This window comes from Verticillium nonalfalfae (assembly GCF_003724135.2).
Source record: "Verticillium nonalfalfae strain VnAa140/NRRL 66861 chromosome Unknown scaffold_31, whole genome shotgun sequence".
NCBI lineage: Eukaryota > Fungi > Ascomycota > Sordariomycetes > Glomerellales > Plectosphaerellaceae > Verticillium > Verticillium nonalfalfae.
The window spans coordinates 143,975-155,519 of NW_021167256.1; the positions used below are offsets into that span (position 1 = coordinate 143,975).

The 11,545-nt window shown below is 56.9% G+C and overlaps 3 protein-coding genes across 3 annotated transcripts; all 3 read right to left on the reverse strand.

The window, feature by feature from the left end:
* Positions 1–148: 148 nt before the first annotated feature.
* Positions 149–439, reverse strand: D7B24_005243 (uncharacterized protein; the record flags this gene model as incomplete). Its single annotated transcript, XM_028639402.1, has 1 exon — positions 149–439. The coding sequence occupies one exon, from the start codon at positions 437–439 to the stop codon at positions 149–151; it is 291 nt and encodes a 96-aa protein (XP_028496256.1).
* A 2,805-nt stretch (positions 440–3,244) lies between these two features.
* Positions 3,245–5,585, reverse strand: D7B24_005244 (uncharacterized protein; the record flags this gene model as incomplete). Its single annotated transcript, XM_028639403.1, has 3 exons — positions 3,245–5,235; positions 5,290–5,473; positions 5,538–5,585. 3 exons carry the CDS (start codon positions 5,583–5,585, stop codon positions 3,245–3,247), a joined length of 2,223 nt encoding a protein of 740 aa, XP_028496257.1.
* A 5,735-nt stretch (positions 5,586–11,320) lies between these two features.
* On the reverse strand, positions 11,321–11,545 carry D7B24_005245 (uncharacterized protein; the record flags this gene model as incomplete). The annotated part of the gene is made up of 2 exons (XM_028639404.1): positions 11,321–11,450; positions 11,505–11,545. The coding sequence occupies 2 exons, from the start codon at positions 11,543–11,545 to the stop codon at positions 11,321–11,323; spliced, it is 171 nt and encodes a 56-aa protein (XP_028496258.1).

The following is an 11,545-nucleotide window of genomic DNA, read 5'->3' on the forward strand; positions in this document are numbered from 1 at the left end:
ATGTGCGCTGGGTCCCTGTCTGCATGAGGTCATAAAGTCTTTGTATTCCAATTGATCGAAAGCCCCCTTGCCCCTGGAATCTCTTAGTAAACGCCAGTATCAAAAAAGTATTGCCCTCTCCCGTGATCAATTTTCGACTAGACGCCGCTCAGACTGCGAAGAAGACCGTATTTCTCACCCCATTGTCGTCACGGCTGTACACGCTCGACGTCGCACGCGGCCGGTTCGGCGGCGGTGGCAGATCCCCCATCTGCGACAGCGGGGAGACGGGTCGCAGCCACAGCATTGGCTGCTTCAGCCGTGGCCGGCTGGCCATGGGCTGTTGGCGGCTTGGAGCTCGACTGAAGACTGTGCAGAAGAGCAGGGAGGCGGCTGATAGGATGATGATGGCGAGGGCGCCAAAGGCGAGGGCGATGATATTGACGCTGTGGACATCCATTGCGTGGCTTTCTTATTGTCTCGTTCCAAGGCACGGTAGGCAAGGAGAGGAGGGGGGCTGGGATCGGCGAAGGCGGGAATGGGGGCGAGGGGGCGAGGGAGGGTGCTGTCCTCGGTTTCTTGGGCTCTCGCTCGTGCCGTGTCTGTCCCCGTTTCCTGTGAACAGATCGAATCCCCGTGCTCACACCCTGGGGCTGCATCGTCTTATACAAGTGTCCCAACGCCGCAGATCAAGGGGTGTCGATGAGGTCAGCCTTTCCCGGTCAGGGGCGAGCCTCGACGAGGTGTGCTGTCGCATCGCGAAACAGACAGCGTCGACGACAGCCAGCGGTCATCCGTCAGCAGCGTTTCTTCTCCTCCTTGCTGTAACAGCTAGAGCTGTTGACGTTCAGCGCCACCCTTTTTTCTTTGTCCGAGAAGGGGGGCAGCGCGCGTTCTACTGGTTGTGCCGTCCGCGGCGTTCACGGCTCAGGTGTAAGCGGGATGCCGTCCATTGCCAGCCCCTGGCTGAATATGGGCATCGGGAATGAGTTTTAAGTACGCCTGTACGGGTTATCATCTGCTTGTGGAGAGGGGGTTGGGCGTGGTTGGTTTTCGTCGGACGGACCCCTTTTGACGTATTGACCAGTTCATCGGCCATTGCCTGCGATTGTCCAGGCCGTCAAGCCAACGTAGCTCTCGTTCCTGAGACATGAGGTGGAACTTAACCAACCATCATGGTCGTGGTAGGTCCACCACGGATGCCAGCAACCTTTTCAGACACCCAGGCAAGCGGGTTGCAAAACAAAATGAGACGTGCTAAGTCCTTCACCGCAGCCCATCTACCCAAAAGGCCTGCACAACACTACTGCGAGACAGCTACCAGATCTATAATCATTGTGGCTATTGAATACATAGATCAGTGTATTATACTCTATTTCAAAGGACGGCTTTTTCCGTAGAATGAAGTTCTGGGGTCGTTGTAGAAATACAAGGCCGGATAACTGGGAAGAAGGAATGGTTATGGGGGAGGGACTCGGTACGTCGCATTGTTTTTGCAACCCTCTTGCCAGGATGCTTCGAATCGGATGCAAGGCATACATCTGATGGGGTGGAGCAACAGCGGGAAAGCGTAGACCGGCGGCAAAGTAGCAGCGATAGCAAGCGGGAACATTGGTAATGATCGTATTATGATTAGAGGCTCTCTACCTCGTGTTCCGACATGGACAGACCGGCCTGAGCCTCAGATCCGGTTGAGAGGAGTATTGGGGAGATAAAAGAAGGGTATAATGCTATGTGCAAATCAAAACGCAAGCCCAAACCAGTACGCAGACCCAGGAACAATTCATCCACTTCCCGCTTCCCGCTTTCCGCCCGCCGTTTCGTCCTTCCGTGTCTCCAGAACCCTTCACTCATGAAACGTCCTCATCCCCGTAGAGCCCGTCAATCGTCTATCCGAATCCATCAAACCGCCACGCGCCATTCTGTGTAAGAACAAGCTGTAAATATGCCCAAAGTAGCCTCCAAGAGAAATGAGAGAAAGAGAAAAAGAATTGCAAGGATAGAGCATGACATTCAAGAAGGAAAAAGCGGCATGACGCCACGCAAATAGAGACTCTAGACAGCGCAAAGACATGTTGACATGGTCACGAAGTCCAATGATAGTCCGTCCCGTGTGCTGCGCCTTGTGATGAATTGTCGTGGTAAAACCACGCCACGGGGGTCGCAATGCTGATAGAGAGGTGGGATGTGCATGAGTCAGTGTGCTGCGCGCAGAGGGGAACGCGGCCGACGTGTGAGTCTTTCGAGGTTTCCATGTCTTGACATGATGGCGTGGGGGAAAAAAGGAGTCTTTGCACCGCCCGAGGGTCGACGCGTCGCGCAACGAAAACCTGATCATGGAAGACGTTGATCCCGTGGCGATACTAGGCCTGGGCTGTAGTGCAAGGGGGGCAGCCATCCGCGCCATGCGATGGTCCTAGGGCATGCAGTGGACGGGTGATTGACGCAGATGATGGGCACTGCCGGACTGGTGCTGCAGTAGGAGAGAGAGGGAAGGAGGGGGTCCGTCCAACCAGAAGACCCCCTCCTTTGGGCAGATCACCAGATCATCCCACCTGCAGCGGCAACCCCAACCCAGGGAGCCCATGATTGAAAGACCGGCCTATCAAATGGCCATCGGAGCAAAACTGCTGCGCCCGGAACGAGTCGGATCTGAACAGATCGGCGGATTGTGCATACGCATGCCTCAAGCTCAAGGTTGTCGTTTCGAATGGCGGCAGTTGATGGCGAAGGGGTGTATGGCGTGCCTGGGACCGTCCATGCTTGAAGGCCATGGTCGAGCCAAGGGCTTCCTGACAATGTAAACAACTTGTGGAGCATTCGATATGCAGTACCAGGTACGATCCGAGAGGCAAGGGTGGCCATGGCGACAAGACGGGAGCGAAACGGGCGGCGGCGATGGTGGTGATGATGATGATGATGGAGGACGGTTAGCGAGGGCTGGTGACTGCTGTATCGGGACGTGGTGGAGGTCGATGACGCATTCCCATTGGTTTGCGCCTCAACCAGCTGACTCGCCCACTCACACCGCTGCCATCTCGAACCCCTCCCCGGGCTCCCTCCTTATTCTGTCGCAACGTCGAACCTTGAAAAGCCAGGCCCTACTCTTGCGACCTTTTCGTGCCGTCGTATGGGTGTGTGCTCAGGCTCACGCGAGCATCAGCGTTCGTTCTCTCTGACTCACTTGCCGTCACAGGCTGCGTGAGATGTCGCACCTCCCCAGTAAGCTCAACATGGGACAACGGCGCGGCGCGACGGAAGCTTACTAGGCCCGCTGCGCCCCGTCGTTGTACCCGTTGGAACTGTAGACCTGCGGGTGGCTGGGACCGTGGTGTGCACTGATCGGTTGGTACTGCTCAGCATACGTCGCCGGCGGGTGCATCGAGGGCATCGCCGACGGGTCCCAGCGACCGGGTGCTGTTGGTGCTGTGGGCTGGTGCACGATGGAGGAGTGCATGCTCGGTCCGGGATAGGCATGCGGTGCCATGGGTCTCGAATCGTACGCGGAGACGCCTGGGAGTGGACCCGACAGCCGTCCGGAAGATTGACGAGGCGACTCTGTCGTGAGCGCTGGTGACAAAGCACGAGAGTGCGCTGGGGCACCCGTGTAGGTCGGCCAGTTGTGGTTGCCGCCCGAGAGAGATCGAGGTGAGGTCAAGGTATCATGATGATGCATGTGGGCCTGTACCCCGTAGACGTTGACTCCATCTGAAGCCACCGTCGGCGCGGGCGGAGTCGGCAGCGCCGGGTACGAGCTGACGGGTGCCGGCGTCAGCATCTGCCCTGTGGGCAGCGTCGACGAGGGGCTCGCGCTGTACTTTCCAATGATCTTCTTGAGCGCCGACTCCAAGATCTTCCAGGGAAACACCTTGACGTCCTTTTCAATGTTTCGCGGCTTCGGGTTGGGGAAAGCCATGATTATCTTGAAGAACTCCTCCGAGTCGCTCTTCGCCTTGCTGACGGTCTGTGGGCGGAATCCCTCAAGATTACGTCTGATGCGGTTCTTCTCCTCCACTGAAAACCGGTTGGGTGCAACGACGAGCTGCTCCAGCAAGTAGATTGTATCGACCGACGTCACAAAACATTCGTTCTTCTCAGCCCACCAGATGCAGCTGATACACACAGAGTTGGGCGGGCGTTCGTTCACGTTGACGGCGCGAAAAGTTGTTGTGAGCGTCGAACCCGTCTGCTTCTTGTTGAACATGACGATGCGGCGACGGTTAGACCATTCGTCCGGGGTCCAGTTCTCGGCCATGTTGTCGAGCTTGCCCATGATGTTTAGAACCGCCTTGTTGGAATAAGAGCTGGATCCCCAGTTGGGGTACGCCGGACCTTGGCTACTGCCCGGAGAGGTCTGCAGCGAAGTCGTACGAACCAACGTCGGCGTCGTGGGCGTGGGCATCGGCAGCGGTGTCAGGCTGGGACGCGAAATATGCGTGTGTGTCATGGGGGGACCCGCAGTCCGTCCATACGTCTGCTGCCAGCCAGCCATGGGCGGCCGCAGAGGCGGCGGCGCGGCACGAGGAAAGTGCTGCTCCGTGAAAGAAGCGCTGCGATATGTGCTGAGCATGTTGTTGTCCTGAGGAAATGTGGGTTCATACGGCGACTGAGATGGCTGTGGTGGTGCAGTTGCGAAGTTGTAGGCATTTGTAGTCGAATCGTAGCCGAGCTGAGTTGTTGCTGACCTGGGAGACCTCTGGTGCTGTTCAGGTGACTTGGAAAGCTTCCTCGTGATCTCGTCGGGGTTGGCACCCGCGCCTGCGAGCGACGCATCGTGATAGGCAAACGTGCTGGCCGCTGTGCGCGAGACTTCTTCTCCGTTCGCTGCTTCGATCAGAAGTGTCAAGGGCACACTGGGTCCTTGGCAGCCTGTGACCATAATGTCTGGTGCCTCTGCTGTAAAGGTCAGCGTGCAGCCGCTGCCGTCACGGTTCTCCTTGACATTCTCTGCAAGGACTTTGTGCGTGCCGAAGACGAGATAGAGGTAAGGCATGGGCGATGTCATTGCGAGCAAGTCATCCTGTGAGGACACCTTTGCCATGACCTTGGCACCGGCCATACCCGTGCTGGGTTGGCATGACACGACGGTAGGTCCGACGGACATGTATTGCCCAACGGCGCTGTTGGCAGCGAACGCTCCCTGGTTGAGCTGGCTGGCGCTCAGCTGCGCGCTGCCGTCGTGGTGCTGACCATGGTAGGTAGGCGCTCCGTAAGCCTGGTACGCGCTGTCTTGATACTCCCGACCAGAGTCATACCCTGCCATCATGTCAGTTGCGCTTGATTCCCGCGGTAGACTGCCCAACAACGCACCATGGAGCGGGGTCGGCTGAGGCTTCCCGTATTGGGACATGGGAAGGAGACCCTCTTGCGGAGAACCACCGCGAAGGTCTCCGTTCGCTCTGGCGACTGCTTCTTCGTACTTGAGCGTCACCGTCTCAGGCGAGTCGAGCCCCTCTTCACCAACAATGATTGGCCGTTGGGGGTGGTAGTCGGGCTGCACGTGGGTTAGCCTGCCTCCAGACGTGAAGTCGAGAAGCCGGATGTCCGTCATGACTTACCTCGAAAGGCTTGTAGGGAGCGCACTCAAATTTCGCTGCTGCCGACATTCAAGCTGTCAAGATGGAGAAGATGGGAAAGCTTGGAGTAGGATCGGGGGAAGTGCAGTCCACTTGTTTCGGGAGTGGTCCGCGACTAAGGCCTTGTGGAGTTATTTTGTGGGAGAGACAACGGGGAAGAGAGACTAGCAAGACGTCCGAGGACAATGCTGTGGATGTTGTAGAGGGTCGAAACAGCGGCAGTAAAAAGGGTCAACGCCGGTGGATATCAATGGAATGCTGCGCGAGACAGCACGTCGAGAATTCCTGGTGGCTAGTTCATGAGTGGCGTTGAGATAGTTTCGGTCCCAGCGGCGAGGGAGGAATGCTGAGGTATTCGAGAGACACGCGCTGAACCAAATCGGGGTGACAGACGAGGGAAGTCAGGATCCGAAGGTGGTTGGGACCTTGGAGTAGAAGGCTCTTAAACCCTGATGAGGTTTCTTTGACGAGAGATACTCTGCGGCTGGGGCCTCAGCGAGTGTTGGTTGTCATTGGATGCCGTGTGATGAAGCAAACCCAAGGAAGCCCGTTGGCTGAGGAGGGTGTAAGGAGATCTGAGAATGTCTCCAGCGTGGTCCTCGCGCGTTAGAATGGGCTGTAAGCCCGACGTGTTGATCTAATGGAATGCGTCAGCCGGATGTTCCAGGCCCCCAGCCAACCTTGCAGTGCAGCGGATATTCCAACACAGGAAGACTCTGCCCTGCGCACAGAGGGTTCATGGCCACGTAGCTGCAGCGCGGATAGTGGAAGGGGATCACGCACTCACCCGTTGAAGGGAGCCGAAGTTCCTCGCTGACGAGATCCAATCAAAGGTCAGGGGACAAACGCTCTCGATGGGGTGTTCGCAGCTCAGCGACGGTGGAGCTGCAGAATCGTTCGTGTGCCGGTATCCTGTGAACCTGTTCGCACAATGTAGGTCTGGGTTCGTTAGAAACAGTTCTCTGACGACATGCCAGGTCCCGCGGGTGATGCGTGGGAGGATGGAATGGAAGCCGGATGCCCAACAGGATAAAGAGGGAGAGCAGAGAAAGAAGGGAAGCAGACAGGGCTTAGGAAAGTCAGACTTGTCGCTGATTTTGTTTAGGTTCTGCCACTGGGTAGAAGACAGCAGGAATGCGGATGAAGTAGACGGACAGATGTTGCATGTCTCCCAAGGGTCGGCCCTTTCTTGTGGAGGCAAGCTCGCTGTTAAAGTGTGGCGATCCAGATCCACTCGGGATGTTCCAGCGGTTGGACTTGGGAGCTTGCTTTTTTCTCTCTCTCTGCCGCTCATACATGTGCCAGAGGCACCAATAACCCGTACCGCGTACCAGAAGTGCCCCTCCCTTGCAGCAGGCAGTCCCTCGCACCCGTTGCTTTTGGGTCTACGGGGCTCTGCTAGCAGATGGCCCTGCTGCAGGTGACGCTACGGACAGTGGGAGCTCAGAAGGCCTGGGGGCCATATGACAAGTGTGGGGAGGCAGCGGAAGGGGTGGTTTACCAGCAGGGATACAACTGGAGTTGGGATGCAAGATTCCAGCGTCCCTTGAGCTTGCAAGGATGGCTGATCACCGCACGAAAGGGTGGGGATATTGTGGAAGATGGCGAAAGGGGGGGACAAGAACGGCAGGGGGGACAGATGATGTGCGGACGGGTGTGCAGATTGAAAGTTGCGGTAAGTTGTGGTACGCTACTGACGGTGCGTGCTCTTGACCAAGGCTGTTTCGTCTAAGACATGCTCATGTGTCCGATAGGCACATCATGTTCGTTGCTTCGCAGGTGTCCTGAACAGCCAAGCACAGAGACAAAACGAACGGAACGATGTCCTTCTTTCCGTGCTTCGTGTGATAGGAGAGGGGGGGCAACGAAGGGCTCACGCAGGGAGAGCCCGAAGGGGAGACCGGGGGGGCAGGGAGAAAGAAGAAACGAAGGGGTGGCAGTCCCACGGATGATAAACGAACACGGAAAAAGTGTGTAGGGAGCTCACGTAACGAGAGAAAGGGTACGGCAGTGCACCGCTTCAAGATGGAAAAAAAAGCAACGACGAATGATGATGGTACAGACGTACGGAGATCGGAGGTGGGATGGACGCCTTGGTGAAGACGCCCAAGAGCCAAAAAAATGTTGTGTAAGTCGGCAGAACCCTTGTCGGGCCTGTGCTCGCAGGTAGCCTGGTCGCCTGTCGCCTGTTGCCCTGTGCTGCTGGGCTGCAGCAGATGGAGGGGCGTGTCTGATCGACCTGTAGGGGACTCGGGGGTGGCTGTAAGGCGGCCTCCCGTGTGTCTTCGTGTTTACTGCGAACCATGTGTTAGCGTGATTGGCCATAGCTTCCAGCGCCAGCCGCGACAGCCCAATCGAGCGCACACCAACGGCCAAGGATGGTATGGCTTAGGAAGCCCTGTGTAGTCCGTCCGCCGTCCCTTCTGCCTGACTCTCTGCTCTGTCCGTCTCCTCGCTTTTCTTTGCGTGTCGTGGCGGGGTTGATTGGTGAGCGGGAAGGGCTTAACGGAAACGAGGGAACGCCCGTATCCTTTGCGATGGGCAACACAAGCGTCGTCGAGTTCCACCGAATCTCGCCGTCCATCTGTGGGTGATGTGAGTGCCAGCCGCCGGCTGAACCCTTGTGGCTCTCCCGCACTGGTCTTGGTTGCTGGATATCGGCGGAGTAGGTGGCGAGACACTGATCAAAGGAGGGCCGACGAGAAGCATGCGAATGCCAGACATGAGGAGATGAGACTGTTCTCACCTTAGTTTCTCTTTGCTCTCCAACGGTGCGTGCGTGGTTCGTGCTGCGTTGTCGGCTTTTGCGTTTCTGCTATACCCTGCTTCCGGGCGACTGGTACAAAGTCGGCGGCTTACAAGAGATGCCCGGAGGACACGACCCAGAAGGAAGTAACAAAATGAAAGATCAAGATATTTGTTTCGTTGCCTGCGGGACCAGCAGACAGTCGTGAATATGAGATGAATCGCCCTACCCACCGCCGTATCCGGAGCATATGCTAAATCGTTCAGGCTCCTGGGCAAAACCCAAAATCTACTCGATGGCGTCGTTTCGGCTCCTTGAAGCTCCGGGACGCAGCTGCCAAATGACGATCTCTTGCTTGGGGCTACCGGGGTAGCGCGAATTGCCCCGAGCTGGGCTCAGATGGGCGAGGCGGCTTTTGGGCGATCTCTCGTCTCTTCGGCGCGGCTGGCTCGCTCGCTGGCGTTCTGAATGACAGGGGGGCCCCTGAAAGCTGACACTGGATCTCCAGGGACTTGGTGGTTTTGCTTTGGCGGTCCTGCCCACATAATTGGTCAGTCAGTCATGAGTGATCATAGCGCAGGTTACGGTGAGTGAGGTACGGAGCACCTCCCAGGGCGATCAGTGGATTCGTTTCTCCAAGGGTGTCGAACAGCAAGCACCACGGCAGTCCGCCTGCAACATCTGCGGTGAGCGCACCGGCAGAGGGGATGTGTCTTGCATTTAGCCTCCCAGATCGAGACGCAGACATCTCGCTAGGGTTGAGAGCGAGTGTCCCCCATCCCATCTCGGCCTCATCGTCGACGCCAGATGAGACGACTGATCACCCACTCCCAGCAGAGCGGCCGACGCGCCATGATCCGCAGAACTGGCTGAGCCAGGGCCAGACGACACAGTTTGTGCAAGGTATTCTCAGGCTTGGCTGTCGTCGGCACCCCTGGCTCGAGGACCTGGGCACGGGATATACGTGACAATCCCAGCCAGGCCTGGAAGGCCTGCTATCCCAAGGATCGTCACCCTCTGCCTTGACTCCCTCCGGTTGCATGAGCCATATGAAGAGCGAATCTACCAAGCCCTTGTGGCCTCAAGCTGGGTTACGGATTGCGTCGGAAGGTGATTGATGATGCCAAATACGCCGCCAGTGAACAAGCAAGCGCTGTGGGGGGGGGGGGGTCCGACCGACTGACTTGGGAGCGAATGCGGCAGGTGGGGGGAACGGTCTGTTCATAACTTACAGATCGAGGATAGACGTCGTGGTTTGCGACTTGAACTCGTGGTATTCGTTCTCCTGGGTTGGACAATACAACGGTTAAGTTCCACTCCCTCAGGTGCTGCTCCTGCCAGGCACAGACGTCTCTGTCTCTCCCTAGACGACGTTATCGAAAACTAGTACCCAACTGGCGTTGAGCTACGGGAGAATCGACAATTTGACAGCAGATCTTGGGGGAGGCTAATCGTAAGACTCGTTCGCCGGTAGTGTCTTGGATGATGGGATGATCAGCACTCAGAAGCAATGACAATTCGTGTCCTGAACAAAGCGTGACTTACGGCACCCACGTTCGTAATTATATGATTGATTTCTTGACCTTCGCAGAATTTAGGATAGGATGGCGTCCGTAAGAGGACCGGGTAGATATACCTCAACTCAGTCGTGTACGATGCTGCATCTCCAGCATGGCCTCACTCTCTCTCGAAGCACACTTGCCTACAAGCGATTCCCATTCATCTGTCACTGAGCTTGATTACTGGTGTAGCCTCATCGCAGAGAGTCTGACGACTTATCAGCAAGCATCTCCGATCGTCCATGGACAAAGCTCAGGATAGAGTAGGGTACGGGCGCAGGAACCGGAGTGAGAGCCCTGGGTGGCCGATATTGCCCTCGGTAGGCGGAACCTAAGCGTGAGCAGGGATCTCCCTGCTGACAGGATGACGGGGAGGTCTGCGAAAGGGACCAGGGTCTGTCTTGGAGGGGGCTCGTTTGGTGTTGCATCACGCCTGTCAGGACTCGGTATTCGAGGTGGTATGGGGACGTCCTTGGGATGGAGATTGTGAGAGTGTGGGTTGTGCGGTGCGAACGTACCATGTAGCACTGCTAATGAGCATCGGATTCCTACACCCACGCCCTGCAAATGGCCAGGCGATACCAAGATCTTCGCCATCCATCCTGTCTGATCCGCACATGGAAAAACCAGGGGCTGCCATCTCAGCAACGTAGGACGAGGGAGTCAGTTGCCGTTGGGAAAGGGGGCGGGGGTATTCACATTGGAGGCTGGCGACTCCTTACAAGCGACCGACAGCGAAGCGGCATGTAGGGGCCGGGATGTGCCTTGTCCTTCAGAAGCAACAGTCTCATGATTTGACGCGACTGTAAGCATGGTCAAGGTTGTGCCGGACGGTTGCATGTCTGAGAGACAAGCCGTGATCCCAACAATCCAGCTTGATGAGAGACGGCGTATTTTGCGGCTGTTTAGTCGATCAGAGAGGACTGGCAAGCAAAAGCATCTTTGGCCCTCGACGCAAGGCCTCAAAGGTCGTCCCCCCACATCCAAATGGGGCTGGATCGACAGCTAGTCGCCGATTACAGGGGCGGTCCCCTGTCAAATCATTACCGGTTTGGCCTACGCTGGACAAGCATGGAGGTGCCCGCGTAGCTTGGCGTAGGGCAAACCACCAAAGGTGAGAGACGCCTGACAGGGTGTTGCCAAATTCGGGTGGCCAGGTATTCAAGGCCTAGCCAGCATCTCGAGTCAGGGTGGTCGATCTGCTCCCATTCGGAACCGGGAGAGCGGCCGAGACGGAGATGGGTGGTTGATGATTGAGATGAAGTGCGGAATCCGTACCCATGCACATTCATGCCCGTGCCCCATCCCCCAGATCGACACAACCACTTTTCATTTCGGCAGGCCTGTCATGCCAGCGAGATGGGTTGGGACGAGATAAGGGGCTAAGAGGATGAGGAATAATTGTTTTGTTGCTAGGCGCTGCCTTGAGGGAGGGGGACGCAAGCCAAGACGCAATGGCGCTATTGGTACCCGTGCGCGGTCAAAACGAAACGAAACGGAACGAAAGGAGCGTAGAAGAGATCACGGGACAGTCGATGTGGGTCATCTTCGGTGATGAGGTTCGCGGCGATCGTGGGCGTAGGCGCATGCCTGCGAAGACGCATCAGTCTGATCGGTACTCGGCTGTTCGCGATACTAGCTGACTGATGACGTCCGGCTAAGCGCGAGGTGACAAATACCGACAT